This window comes from Bufo bufo, chromosome 2, assembly GCF_905171765.1.
Source record: "Bufo bufo chromosome 2, aBufBuf1.1, whole genome shotgun sequence".
In the NCBI taxonomy this organism is placed as follows: domain Eukaryota; kingdom Metazoa; phylum Chordata; class Amphibia; order Anura; family Bufonidae; genus Bufo; species Bufo bufo.
The window spans coordinates 98438846-98454295 of NC_053390.1; the positions used below are offsets into that span (position 1 = coordinate 98438846).

The 15450-nt window shown below is 40.7% G+C and overlaps 1 protein-coding gene across 1 annotated transcript in view; it reads right to left on the minus strand.

Annotated features, from left to right (window-relative positions):
• Positions 1-6714: 6714 nt before the first annotated feature.
• CENPK (centromere protein K) overlaps positions 6715-15450 on the minus strand; it is an 86799-nt gene continuing 78063 nt past the window's right edge. The window contains exons 9-11 of the mRNA XM_040421337.1: positions 14533-14668; positions 13883-13936; positions 6715-7884 (exon numbers count right to left, since the gene is read on the minus strand). Of these exons, the coding sequence (XP_040277271.1) occupies positions 7726-7884; positions 13883-13936; positions 14533-14668 (349 nt within the window). The 3' untranslated portion in view covers positions 6715-7725. The remainder of the gene's footprint in view (positions 7885-13882; positions 13937-14532; positions 14669-15450) is intronic.

The following is a 15450-nucleotide window of genomic DNA, read 5'->3' on the forward strand; positions in this document are numbered from 1 at the left end:
TGGGAGATAACTGGCACATCGATGACAACAATAATCCCAGACAACTTGATCAGATTTTTAGGTTTCATGTAGCTAAAAACTTTTTCAATCTGGCTTTTATGCCCCTGCCACATGCCACAGATTGGAGCTAGGTGCTTGAAAATTTGGTCATTTGCAGATCTTAGCAAGACCTGCTAAATCCTTAATTTGCAAAACCCTATGGCTTGTCCTTCTTGGTGATGCAATTCCAATGTGGAGGAGTGTATTTAGAATCTTGAATGGACACTGCCATTTTAATTTTGCATACATGAATATGTGAATATAAGAAACTTTGTAATATATCTTACCAGATAAAGATATTTCTCTCCCCCCCCCCCCCCCCCCCCCCCCCCCTCCCCGCCTCCTCATATGGCTATAAGTTATGGCTCCAAGAAGGCTGGGAGTAAAAAACAAAAATGCAAAAACATAAAATCGCCCGCATTGAAGGGATTAAAGATGCGATACCCTCCCTCCACATGCTTTGAGGACCGAGCTATATGAATAAGGGTTGTTCACATGTAGCAGACATGCTGCAGATTTTCTGTCGTGGAATTCTAGTTTTACGGTACCGGCAAAGTGAATGAGTTTTTAGCAATTCTCAACCGCACATTGTGGAAAAAATTCTGCGGTGGAAATTGACCTGTGGTGCAAATTTAAATCTGCAGCACGCCAAATTATACTGTGTGTTTTCAATCTAATGCAAAGGGTGAAACCTGTGTGAAATTAGCAACCTTTCTGCAAAAAAAGATGCACCATTTGGTGCATTTTTTCTACCGTGATTTCCAGCAAAAACTCTGAAAATTTCAGTCACATGTGAACATATCCTACACAACTCAAGTACAAATACATAATTTACCAGACTTATTACTTATGAGACATTCCCATATTATATGATTTTTTTTCATAATGAGGAAATTTCTTAAGCATGTATTTCTATCATGTTATATCTCCTTATGGATAGCACTGACACGGTGTAAGGCCAGGCAATGCTCCTCTGGAATTCTGGGAAGAGGGTATGCAAATGAGCTTTTAGCAAGCTTTGCCTCTGATACCACCAGATGAAAGGCAGCTATCCTGTAAGTCAATGTTCGACCTTTTAAACAGGCCTTCACCCTGGAGGAGCGCCTTCCCCCTGCCAGCAGCCCCTGCTATATTGGTATGTCTCACCTTCATTTCATGCACCTCTCGGTTTTTTTGATCCATGTGGTTTGAGCCCTGGTAGTGTGGCTATCAGTTGCAAGGGAGGCACACCTGCAATTGAGATAGGCTTTTGTATTGCATACCCCTGTTTTTGACTATATACTAGGAAATTTTTTATTCCATGGATAACAGATTAAGGGGGTATACTATTGAGCATTATTAAGATGGGTGTGCTGACAGGGTGATGTATGACTGTGTTATGTCCCTGCTATGTTCGGCCTGTTATCCTGCAAGTTGATCCAGAGGAAGAAAAAAAAAAAAAAAAAAAAACTGAGGTAAAAGCCAATTTTCCCCACTTTAGGGGGAAAAAATTCGTTCCCGACTCCAATTAGGCAATCAGAATAACTCCCTGGATCAACAACCCATCTCTAGTAGCTATAGCCTGTAATATTATTACACTCCAGAAATACATCCAGGCCTCTCTTGAATTCCTTTATTGTACTCACCATCACCACCTCCTCAGGCAGAGAGTTCCATAGTCTCACTGCTCTTACCGTAAAGAATCCTCTTCTATGTTTGTGTACAAACCTTCTTTCCTCCAGACGCAAAGGATGTCCCCTCGTCACAGTCACAGTTCTGGGGATAAATAGATGATGGGAGAGATCTGTGTACTGACCCCTGATATATTTATACATAATTATTAGATCTTTTTTCTAAAGTGAATAACCCTAATGTTGATAATCTTTCAGGGTACTGTAGTTGCCCCATTCCAGTTATTACTTTAGTTGCCCTCCTCTGGACCCTCTCCAGCTCTGCTATGTCTGCCTTGTTCACAGGAGCCCAGAACTGTACACAGTACTCCATGTGTGGTCTGACTAGCGATTTGTAAAGTGGTAGGACTATGTTCTCATCACGGGCATCTATGCCCCTTTTGATGCAACCCATTATCTTATTGGCCTTGGCAGCAGCTGCCTGACACTGGTTTGTACTGCTTAGTTTGCTGTTTATTAAAATTCCTAGGTCCTTTTTCATGTCAGTGTTAACCAGTGTTTTACCATTTTGTATGTACGGGTGATTTGCATTATTCCTTACTATGTGAATAACCTTAGATTTGTCAGTGTTAAACCTTATCTGCCACTTCTCTGCCCAAGCCTTCAATCTATCCAGATCCCTCTGTAGCAGTATACTGTCCTCTTCAGTGTTAATTACTTTACACAATTTAGTGTAATCTGCAAAAAATGATATTTTACTGTGCAAGCTTTCTACAAGATCATTAATAAATATATTGAAGAGAATAGGGCCCAATACTGACCCCTAAGGTACTCCGCTAGTGACAGTGACCCAATCTGAGTGTGTTCCACTAATAACCACCCTCTGTTTTCTATAACTGAGCCAGTTACTTACCCACATACAGACATTTTCTCCCAGATCAAGAATTCTCATTTTATATACTAACCTTTTATGTGGTACCATGTCAAATGCTTTGGAGAAATCCAGATATATGACATCCATTGATTCACCACTGTCAAGTCTAGAACTTACCTCCTCATAGAAACTGATTAAATTAGTTTGACATGACCAATACCTCATGAAGCCATGCTGATATGGCATTATTTGCTTATTTTCATTGAGATCCTCCAAGATAGCATCTCTTAGAAAACCTTCAAACACAACAGCCTTTACCCATAACAGATGTTAAAAACTTACCGGCCTATAGTTTCCGGGCTCTGTTTTTGCTCCCTTTTTGAATATTGGCACCACATTTGCTATGCGCCAAGCCTGTGGAACATTCCATGTCAGTATAGAGTCTGTAAATATCAGAAATAAGGGTCTGGCTATGACATTACTTAACTCTCTTAGGATGCGGGGGTGTATGTCATCTGGTCCTGGCAATTTGTCCATTTTAATCTTTTTAAGTCGCTGTTGTACTTCTTCCTGGTTCAGACAGGGCACTTTTAATGGGGAATTTACTTTTACATTCTGCATTTCACCTGACAGTTTATTTTCCTCAGTGAATACAGTGGAGAAAAAAAATATTTAATAGCTTTGCTTTTTCCTCTTTGCAACTTCCCCCTCATTGCTCTGTAGAGAGCTGACACCTTCAGATTTATACTTTTTACCATTTATATAATTGAAGAACATTTTTGGGTTAGTTTTGCTCTCTTTGGCAATTTTTATCTCGGTCTCTAGTTTGGCAGCTTTTGTTTTTTACATATTCTATTTTTTTCAGTGCTTCCTCGCTACCCTCAAGTTTTAGGGATTTAAATGCTTTCTTTTTGTCATTTATTGCTTTCTTTACAGTTCTATTTATCCACATTGGTTTTCTTCTTGTTCCTTAACCCTTTATTCCTATAAAAAAAGGTATGTACCTCTCATAATTAGATTTTAGGATGCTTTTAAAAATATCCCATTTTGTGGCGGTATTTTTATTTTTGAGGACTTTGTCACAGTTAGTTAGGCCTATGGCCTCTCTTAGTTGGCAAAATTTAGCTTTTTTGAAGTTTGGTATTTTTGTTCCTCCCTGTAGAAACGCTCGTTTGAAGGATAATTGGAAGGTTATTACTTTATGGTCACTATTTTCCCAGGTGTCCCCCAAACTGCACATCTGTTGTTCTGTCAGGTCTATTGGTGAATACTAAGTCCAGTATGGCCGTCCCTCCCGGGTTCTGAACCAGTTGGGAAAGCTAATTGTCTTTAGTTATTGCCAAGAACCTGTTTCCTTTATGAGATCTACAGGTTTCAGTTTCCCCTATAGCTGGGTAGTTGAAGTCCCCCATAATAACAACCTCATTATGATGTGCCGCCTTGTCTATCTTGTTAAGTAGTAGATTTTCTGTGGACTCTGGTATATTAGGTGGTTTATAATAAACTCTATTAGTATTTTATTATTGTTTTTGCCTCCATGTATTTCTACACACAGTGACTCCACATGTTCATGTCCCTCACTTATATCTTCTCAGACTGTGGGCTTTAGACAGGACTTTACATAAAGGCAGACCCCTCCCTCTCTCCGGTTTTGGCGATCCTTTCTAAACAGACTGTAACCCTGTACATTAACCACCCAATCATAGCCATCATCCAGCCATGTCTCAGTTATTCACTATGTCATAGTTCTCCTCACACATCACTAATTCCAGTTCCCCAGTTTTATTAGTCAGGCTTCTGGCATTAGTATACATACAAATAAGAGGTTTATGTATATTTTTTTTACCCTACACCTTTCTTTCTGAACTGTTCTAGTCCCTCCTTCCATTCCTCCCCCAGTCCCACTACCTTGCCCCCAGTCTCTATCTTCCTATCCTATAATGTAATTACCCTCCCCAGTCCCTAGTTTAAACACGCCTCCAACCTTCTAGCCATCTTACCCCCCCAACACAGCTGCCCCATCCCTATTGAGGTGCAGCCCGTACCTACGATAGAGCCTGTAGCTGACAGAGAAGTTGGCCCTGTTCTCCAGGAACCCAAAACCCTCCTTCCTACACCAGTTCTTGAGCCCTAATCTCCTGCTGCCTTTCTTGTGTGGCTCGTGGTACAGGCAGTATTTCGGAAAACAATGCCTTTGAGGTCCTTGCCCTAAGCTTTTAAACCTAAATCCCTAAAATCATTTTTAAGGACTCTCCACCTTCCTCTAAATTTGTCATTGGTTCCGATATGGACCATGACCGCTGGATCTTCTCCAGCCCCTCCCAGTAATCTGTCAACCCGATCCGCGATGTGTCAAACTCTAGCGCCAGGAAGACAACACACTGTTCGGCGATCACGGTCTTTGTGACAGATTGCCCTTTCTGTAGCCCTAATAAGAGAGTCTCCGACTACCAGCACCTGTCTGCCCTGCCCTCCTGCTTACTGGAGCTGACATTCCCCTGACTGGCAGAGGAAGTGTCCGGCTGCAGCAGTGCTGTCCCTGAACCAACATCCTCCTCATCTGCCAACCGTGCAAACTTGTTGGGGTGTGACAGATCAGGGCTAGCCTCCCTGGCTCTCTAACCCACTTTCTAACTGTTACCCAGCTAGCTACCTCACTTCCCTCAGACTCCTCGCTTTCACCCTCCCCTCATCTACCCCATAGAGTGCTTGCTCAGTGAGAAGCAAACTCTTTTCCAAATTGTTAATGCCTCTCAGTGTTGAAACTCGCCTGTTTAGATACTCAATTTACAATTTCAAACGGGTTATTTGCTCACATTTTGAACAATAATATACACCCTTGAACGGCTGTTCTAGGACTGCATACATCAGACAAGATGTGCACATGGAACACATACTAGATGGGGATTACACAACAAAAGCGAAAAATACAATAGAATGCAGTAATAAGAAACTGATTTACTGCAGTTCCCCACTGAAGTCCCTGAATCTGAAGTCACTTAACCTAAAGTCGCATACTTATAAAAAACACACACTTAAATCAAACACGCGACGAGCAAACTCGCGTTATATGCCTGCTTATATAAATAAATGGAGCTCTCAAAACCAGCCTGTTTTGTTTCCTCTGGATTCAAAGGAGAGGACATGTCAGGAGAGGTGACAGGTCCTCTTTAAGGCATGGGATCTCTACATGCAAGGCTGACCACTTACCTCCTGGCTACAGCCTTATCATATTGAGGACTATGGTTTTTCCATACTTAGAAACCTAACACATATTATTGGTTTGTTTATAATCCTATATTGTGCTTGCGAATAAAGCAATAATGTGTTAGATTTCTAAACATAGAAATTCACTCTTCTCATTATGGTAAGACTATAGTACATGATATGTGTATACGATATGATATGTACATGCTAGAACACAACTCTGCCCTTAACATGCTGATGTTTAACCCTGTCAATCAAGGAGAGGGGGAGAGTGCAGAGTACAGGGTGTTTTAAAAAATCAGTGCTCCAAGGAATCAGCCCCGTCCCCTGTTGCTCCAACTTGCTTATCTGCCTGGTTTAACAGGGTTGATCATGCTGACAGAGCCTCTTTATTGGTTCTGAAATTGGAAAGCATTCAGAATATAGGAACACCATTCTGTTGACATCCAGGGTATGAAAAATGTCCTCCAGTGGGGTTATCAGGTTATTGTGGAAAGAGGACAAGATGATGTCTCACAATCTGTAAATCTGTAACATCTTTATGAAAAAAATAAAGGATCAAGCTTGAAACCTATCTTGAATTATTATACAGTGCACTCTGAAAAAAGTCTTCAGACCCTCCCAATTTTTTTTCACATTTTGCTATGTGGTGGTCTTGTGCTAAAATAAAATATCAAGCTTTCTTCATCATTCTTCACTCAGTACTCCATAATGACAAAGTGGAATCAGAATGTTTGAAATATTTGCCTTTTTATTAAAAAGGAAAAACTAAAATCCTCTACTTAAGTATTCAGTCCCTTTACTCGGTACTTAGTTGAAGCACCTTTGGCGGCGATTAGAGCCTCCAGTCTTCTTCAACACTCCTGTGTTGCCTTGGCTGTGTGCTTAGGGTTATTGTCTTGTTGGAAGGTGAACCTTTGGCCCAGTCTGAGGTCCAGAGCAGTCTGGATCAGGTTTTCATTAAGATTATCTCTGTACTTTGCTCCATAAACCTTTCCCTCAACCCTGACCAGTCTCTCAGTAGCACACCATGATACTGCCAGCATCATGCTTCACTGTAGGGATGGTTTGTGGGCAGGTGATGAGCAGTGCCTGGTTTCCTCAAAACATGATGCTTAGAACTGAGGCCAAAATCAGACTAGAAAGTCTTGTTTCTCACCATCTGAGTGTCCTTTAGGTGCTTTTTTGCAAACTTATGTGTCTTTTACTGTGGAGATGCTTCTTTCTGCCCACTCTGCCATAAAGCCCACACTGGTGGAATTCTGCAGTCATGGTTGACCTTCTGGAAGTTTTTACCATTGGGTTCTTGGTCACCTCTCTTACTAGGCCCCTTCTCCCCCAATTACGTAGTTTGGTGGGGTAGACAGCTTTAGGCAGTGGCTTGGTTGTTCTAAACTTCTTCCACTCAAGAATTATGGCGGCTGTGCTCTTGGAAACTTCAGTGGAGCATAACTTTTTTGTACCCTTCTCCAGATCTGTGCTGCCACCCATTTGTCTCTGAGCTCAAATGCACCAGTATGTTGCAAGATCAAATACTGTGCAATAAACCATAATTTTACAGCACTTCTGCAATGTGGTTTTTGGCTGCATGGCTTCTATAAGTGAAACAAGACCTGTTTCAATCATGGACAGAGAGTGCATGGACAAATCACCTCAGTCTTGTTTCCCTGAAAGGGGGTGCTGAATCTCGAGGCACATCATCAAGAGAGTCCCAAGTTGAATTTGTTGTAAACAACATACACCGGTTCTGCACAGAGCGCAAAAATGAAATCCTCACATCATGCTCTGGCCAGTCTCATACCTGTCTATTTCTTGTGACATACAAGCCAAAATTTAAAAGGATGAGATTTATTTCAGAATTTAAAAAAATTGCGGTCGCAACTACAGGTTAAAATATTTCCGATAAAAAACATTTTCTACATAAAGTTGGTAGTAAAATATATAAATGAAGGCGCGCAGTGCATTTTTAAAAGAAAGTCTGTAAAATAATAATGTTCATTGGTGAAAAGCCTCCAGGCGTATTCGATTTGCATCTGCTGGATGTCTCAATGCAATTCCATAGCGGAGCAACAACTCAATGTAAGGAGGCCAGTACTCGTCCTTAACTATAATATAGGGATCGTTGGGGGTGTTCATGAGCTGGTTGATGAGAGTCTGAAATGTAAAGAGAGAAAAAAAAGCAATAAGTTTTTTGCATTAAACAGTCCACAGTTAGAAAGATCCAGATGAAAGAGTTGATAAGTGGAAGAATAAAATGGAAAGAGAAGTGGATTTATTTGCGTTCTTAGGAAGGAAATATGTGCATGCTCGGTTTGGCAAAGCATGCTTGTGTTCTCAACGGGCAGAGGGGAATAAGCCGCTGCCAGACACTTCCGGCGTCAGCTTATTCTCCCATGAGAACAATGGATCAAGTATAATGAAATTCAACATGATGATTGTTCTGTCCCTGCACACTCTCATTAACATAAAATAGTCGGTTGGTCCCATCAAAATCGGCAGGTTAGATCAACTTTGTTCTTAACCACTTCCGAACTGGGCCATTTGCCACCTTCCTGACCAGGCCTAATTTTGCAAATCTGACATATCTCACTTTATGTGGTAATAACTTTGGAACGCCTTTACTTACCCAAGTCATTCAGAGATTGTTTTCTGGTGACACATTGTACTTCATGCTAGTCATAAATTTGAGTCAATATATTTCACCTTTATTTATGAAAAAATCCCAAATTTACCAAAAATTTAAAAAATTTAGCAATTTTCTAAATTTTAATTTCTCTGCTTTTAAAACAGAAAGTGATACCTCATAAAATATTTATTACTTAACATTCCCCATCTGTCTACATTATGTTGGCATCATTTTGGAAATTTAATTTTATTTTTTTAGGACGTTAGAAGGCTTAGAAGCAATTCTTAAAATTTTTAACAAAAATTTCCAAAACCCACTTTTTAAGGACCAGTTTAGGTCTGAAGTCACTTTGTGGGGCCTACATAGTGGATACCTCCATAAATGACCCCATTGTAAAAACTACACCCCTCAAGTTACTTAAAACCGATTTTACAAACTTTGTTAACCCTTTAGGCGTTCCACAAGAATTAAGGAAAATGGAGATGAAATTTTAAAATTTCAAATTTTTTGGCAGATTTTCCATTTTAATCAAATTTTTTCTTTAACACATCGATGGTTAACAGCCAAACAAAACTCAAAATTTCTTACCCAGATTCTGCGGTTTACAGAAACACCCCACATGTGGTCATAAACTGCTGTATGGGCACACGGCAGGGCGCAGAAGAAAAGGAACTCCACATGGTTTTTAGATGCCATGTCCCATTTGAAGCCCCCCGATGCACCCTTACAGTAGAAACTCCCAAGAAGTGACCCCATTTTGGAAACTAGGGGATAAGGTGCCAGTTTTATTGGTACTATTTTTGGGTACATATGATTTTGTGATCATTCATTATAACACTTTATGGGGCAAGGTGACCAAAAAATTGGTTGTTTTAGCACAGTTTTTATTTATTTATTTTTACAGCGTTCCCCTGAGGGGTTCAGTCAGAGGACATTTTTATAGAGCAGATTGTTATGGACGTGGCGATACCTAATATGTATACTTTTTCTTATTTATTTAAGTTTTACACAATAATAGCATTTTTGTAACAAACAAATTATGTTTTAATGTGTCCATGTTCTGAGAGCTATAGTTTTTTTTATTTTTTGAGAGATTTTCTTATGTAGGGCCTCATTCTTTGCGGGATGAAGTGACGGTTTTACTGGAACCATTTTGTGGGACATACGCCTTTTTGATCACTTGATGTTGCACTTTTGTGATGTAAGGTGACAAAAAAGCCTTTTTTTTTTACACCGTTTTTTTTATTTTTATGGTGTTTATCGGACTGGGTAGATCATGTGATATATTCATAGAGCCGACCGTCACGGACGCGGCAATACCAAATATGTCTATTTTATTATTTTCTATTTTTAAATTTTTTTTTTATTCCTTACATGGGGATTTTTTTTTTTACATGTGAAAACTTTTTTAATTTAATTTTTTTAACACTTTATTTTACACTTTTCGTCCCCCCATAAGGTCATACAAGACCTCTGGGGGACATTTACCTCACTTTTTTCCCCCACTGTTGATTTCTCCTGTAACTGGGGCTGACATAGTAGCCCCAGTTACAGGAGAAATGCACCCCCCAGAGAGGCTGTACAGCGCAGGGCTGATCGAGGTCTCTGAAAGACTTCACACAGCTCCTGCACTCTCCGATCCCGGCCGTCACATGACCGCCGGGCCGGAACAGGAAGCACATATCGCTTCCTGCTCTGTATACACAGCGCTGGGTGAGCGCTGTGTATACAGCGATCTAGAAGGCAGGGACACCTGGGCACTGTCCCTGCCTTCTCTAAGGGTTGCCCTGCTGTCACTGACTAGCATGCAGCTGCGATGTCTGAAAGGTTTTTATTTTTATATAAAGTAATTAATATATGTGTGTATATATATATATACGCGTGTGAATATATTATTTATATGAATATTAACAACAAATTATTATATAAGTCATTAACTATTCAGTTAGTATTTAGTTTAACATAAGGGATGGGGGTGGGTCGGACATGCCGATATGAGCTATTAAGTAGCTAAATATATAAATATTATACATAAATATATATTATAAAATAATATACATATATACCGTATATATATAAAAATAATAATAATAATTATATATATATATATTTATTTTTTGTATTTTATATATATGTATATTATTTTATAATATATATTTACACCCTCATCCCTTATATTAAACTAAATACTAACTGAATAGTTAATGACTTGTATAATAATTTGTTGTTAATATTCATATAAATAATATATTCACACGCCTATATATATATATATATATATATATATATATATATATATACAGTACAGACCAAAAGTTTGGACACACCTCATTCAAAGAGTTTTCTTTATTATCATGACTATGAAAATTGTAGATTCACACTGAAGGCATCAAAACTATGAATTAAGTGTGACACAACTGAAAATATGTCATATTCTAGGTTCTTCAAAGTAGCCACCTTTTACTTTGATTACTGCTTTGCACACTCTTGGCGTTCTCTTGATGAGCTTCAAGAGGTAGTCCCCTGAAATGGTTTTCACTTCACAGGTGTGCCCTGTCAGGTTTAATAAGTGGGATTTCTTGCCTTATAAATGGGGTTGGGACCATCAGTGGCGTTGAGGAGAAGTCAGGTGGATACACAGCTGATAGTCCTACTGAATAGACTGTTAGAATTTGTATTATGGCAAGAAAAAAGCAGCTAAGTAAAGAAAAACGAGTGGCCATCATTACTTTAAGAAATGAAGGTCAGTCAGTCAGCCGAAAAATTGGGAAAATTTGAAAGTAAGGGCTATTTGACCATGAAGGAGAGTGATGGGGTGCTGCGCCAGATGACCTGGCCTCCACAGTCACGGGACCTGAACCCAATCGAGATGGTTTGGGGTGAGCTGGACCGCAGAGTGAAGGCAAAAGGGCCAACAAGTGCTAAGCATCTCTGGGAACTCCTTCAAGACTGTTGGAAGACCATTTCAGGGGACTACCTCTTGAAGCTCATCAAGAGAATGCCAAGAGTGTGCAAAGGAGTAATCAAAGCAAAAGGTGGCTACTTTGAAGAACCTAGAATATGACATATTTTCTGTTGTTTCACACTTGTTTGTTATGTATATAATTCCACATGTGTTAATTCATAGTTTTGATGCCTTTATAGTCATGAAAATAAAGAAAACTCTTTGAATGAGAAGGTGTGTCCAAACTTTTGGTCTGTACTGTAATATATATATATATATATACATACATACACACACACACACACACACATATACAAAGTGGCGATCAAAATTAGAGAACACACAATTTCCGTAATGTCAAGGTCATAGTGTAGTCCTATGTGAATATATCCTAACATGAGTAAAATAGCAGTATTTTAAGATTATTTCATAGATTGTATTTATTCTAAAGCACAGAATAAAAATGTAAATGAGATAATTGAAAAAGAACACTGATCAAAATTAGAGAACACTTTCAGATACCTGCAAGTTATTGGTGTTAATCTGGCAACTGGTGCTAATTTCCTTAATGATCTGACAAACCCTATTTAACTGGCGGCCTAACTTTCCAGTTTTCACTGACTTTGCCAAACTGGTGTGCCGTTCCAAAGTAACTGAAACCCTCCGTCAGCAGGTTGTCCAGATGAAGGCCAAAGAGGTGACCCTATCAGCCATAGCAAGAGAAGTTGGTCGTTCCAAGTCTGTGATTTCTAGAATATTGCATCATTACAACATCACAAACTCATTCAAGTCCTAAAATACTAAAATCCCCTTTAATTCTCTGAGTGCATAACTATGTACTGTTATAAATTTGGCTGTGGGTGTGAATTGAGTCCTGCAATGAATTAGGGATCGACCGATTATCGGTTTGGCAGATATTATCGGCCGATATTGAGGATTTTGAACGTTATCGGTATCGGCATCTATTTTGCCGATATACCGATAACGTATTGGGAACACAGAACGTGCTGCTCTCAGCGCTCTCTATGTTCCCTCCGCAGCACAGGGGAGAAGGAAGCAGTGTCTCCTCCCCCTGTGCTGCTGTTGCCGCAAATGACAGAAGAGAAGACAAGAGGAGGGGAGGGGCTGTGGCCGCTGCGCCACCAATGAAGATAAGCCTTTCATTCATTCATATACAGGAGGCGGGAGCTGCAGAATCACATAGCCGGCTCCCGACCTCTATGAACGGCAGCTGCGGTCCGCGGTAGTTAACTCCTCAGGTGCCGCGGATCGCAGCTACCGCTCATAGAGGTCGGGAGCCGGCTATGTGATTCTGCAGCCAGCTCCCGCCTCCTGTATATGAATGAATGAAAGGCTTATCTTCATTGGTGGCGCAGTGCCCCCCCCCCCCCCCCCCAGTATTAATCATTGGTGGCGCAGTGCGCCCCCCACCCCAATCCCGGCCAATAGTAAAAACATTGGTGGCGCAGTGCGCGCCCCACCCAGTATTACTCATTGGTGGCAGTGGCCACAGGGTCCCCTCCTCCTCCGATCGGAGCCCCAGCTGTGTAAGCCTGGGGCTCCGATCGGTTACCATGGCAGCCAGGACGCTATTGAAGCCCTGGCTGCCATGCTGCTGTGTGCACAAAGCACAGAGCAGCAGGGACAGTGTGAGCTCCTATTCACCCTGATAGAGATCTATCAGGGAATATAGGACAAGGGTTCTAGTCCCTAAGGGGGCTAAAAGTTAGTAAAAAAAAACAAAACACAAAAATATTAAGTATAAATGAAAAGGATTTATAAAAAAAAATACACATTAACAATAAACATATTAATTTTCAGCAGATTTGTGTAGGAATTTTTTTTTTCTCAAAAATGAAAATTCCCAGAATATCGGTATAAATTATCGGTATCGGCCCTAAAAAATCAATATCGGTCGATCCCTACAATGAATACATGATAAAATAATGCAGTCATACAACCGTGTAGTCACTCAGCATACCTTGGTCTTTAAATGGGTTTTCCAACACTTTTTATTCTTTGGATAGGTCATCAATATCTGATAGGAGGGAGTAAAAAACACAAGACCCCCACAGATCAGCTGTTTAACATGGCACCAGCTCTTCTGTGAGCGCTGCGACCTTCTCGCTGCTTATCCTTGGCCATGTGTCGTCACATTCATTGGTCACATAGGCCTAGGTGCAGCTCAGCCCCATGGGTCTGAGCTGTGATACCAAGCACAGCCGCTATACAATGTATGACGCCGTGCTTGCAGAGCAGAGAGAAGGCAGTGGCACTCAGGAGCGCCGATGCCTTTGCAAACAGTGGATTGGCGGGAGTCCTGAGTGTCAGACCCCCACTGATCAGATACTGATGACCTGAGGATAGGACATCAGCTAAAAAAAACACATAGTGCAAATTTCTTGTAATATGAGTAGCATCCTCCGTCAGTCCGTACGCCTAGAATAAAATCTACTTCAGCTCAGTCATCATTTGCGGGGTCAGGGTTTAGGACTTTTTCAGGCCCAAAGGAATGATAAATCTCCCCCCATGTCTAATTGTAGTACAAAGAAATGGTTACATAAGACACTACATGATTTTACCTCTAAAATAGCGTGTAGACGTATCCTCTGCACCTCGGGCTCTGCAGAGATACCCTAAAAATGTTTCAAAGAGACAAAGCAAGCATCAAAATATCATAATTCACTTATTCCTTCTAAGAAGATCGTATTTAGCACACTGTAGGTTTTTTCAATGAATTTACTTTTGTTTATCAGGAAATGGCATGAACAGCAATTCCTTGTCTGGTACGGTGTCCGTCACACACCTGAAGGTGGTAACAGATAAATGAACTGCAGCACATATAAAACGTCATGATTTTCACAGGATAAGAACTTATGCACACGACTAGATCTGTTTTGCGGATCCGCAAAATACGAATGTGGTCCATGTGCTGTCTGCATTTTTTTTGTGTGGACCCATTAACTTCAAATTCGATCTTTTTGTGAAATAGACATATGAATGCAGAAAATACACGGATGATCAGTATGTCCGCATTCGTATGTCTGTTCCACAATAGGATAGAGAATGTCCTATACTTGACTGCAAAATATGGACTACGGACCCATTGAAGTCAATGGGTCCGCAAAAAATACGGATGCAACACAGATGATATCCATATTTTGCGGACAGGAAAATACATATAGATGTGTGCATGAAGATGCTATGGAGCTGACCTTTTTCCCACCCATACCTTTTTCTTCTTAAGACTCCTTTCAAGCTCATCAGGAACAGGAAAATGCTCCTCTAAGAAGTCTCCAAAGGCAGACAGCAGTTCTTCCCTGTAGGCTTTCACTTTCTGAAGTTTACTTTTGAGTTCCTGAAATGTTCTTAGAAAAAGACAAGAAAAATTTAGGATGATCTGCCATTCTTCCTAGCCTTCAATAAACATGAGAACAATGTGGACTTAGGTCTACATTACACGTAGGGAACGCTTACACCACATCTTCTGTCTGTCCGGTGTGGGGATTCGCTCTGGTAGTTAGGATAAGCGGGCGCAGTACACAGGCAAATGACAAGTTCGTAATTCAAACTTCAGTGTTTATTCACACATGGTGCCAAAAACAAAATGTCACTTTTGCAGTGTTGGTGTTACTTCACACCCAATGGCAAGATAATATAACAAAAAGTCACTTTGGTGGCAGTTCTGCCTCAGAAAGTCCAAATACAGGCTTTAGGCGGCCTGTTCCCCTGACACACAGTTCTCAGCTCTCCAGCCCAGCACAGGCCTCAGATCCCAGCACACAGACCTGGCTTCTGAGCCAAGATGCCTATTTAAGGACAGCCATGTGCCAAAACCCGGATCGGCACTTAAAATCCGGTCCGGTATTTGACCTCACCTGGCTGTAAATCAGCCCAGCAGCACATGCTGGGAGGAAAATACCTGTTTTTCCAGACCAAACCTCTCACTGTGTCACACCGGGCACCAGTTTTCTGCCCTAAAATAAAGTAAACTTTGATAAACCAAAGCCAAGCTTTATATCCTTTCCATTCACTGTGCAGTTAAAGGGGTTATGCAGGGGCGTAGCTAAAAGCTCATGGGCCCTAGTGCAAGAGTTCAGCTTGGGCCCCCGTTCCCTCAGTGCTTGTTGGAAAGGGGCAGAGGAGCACG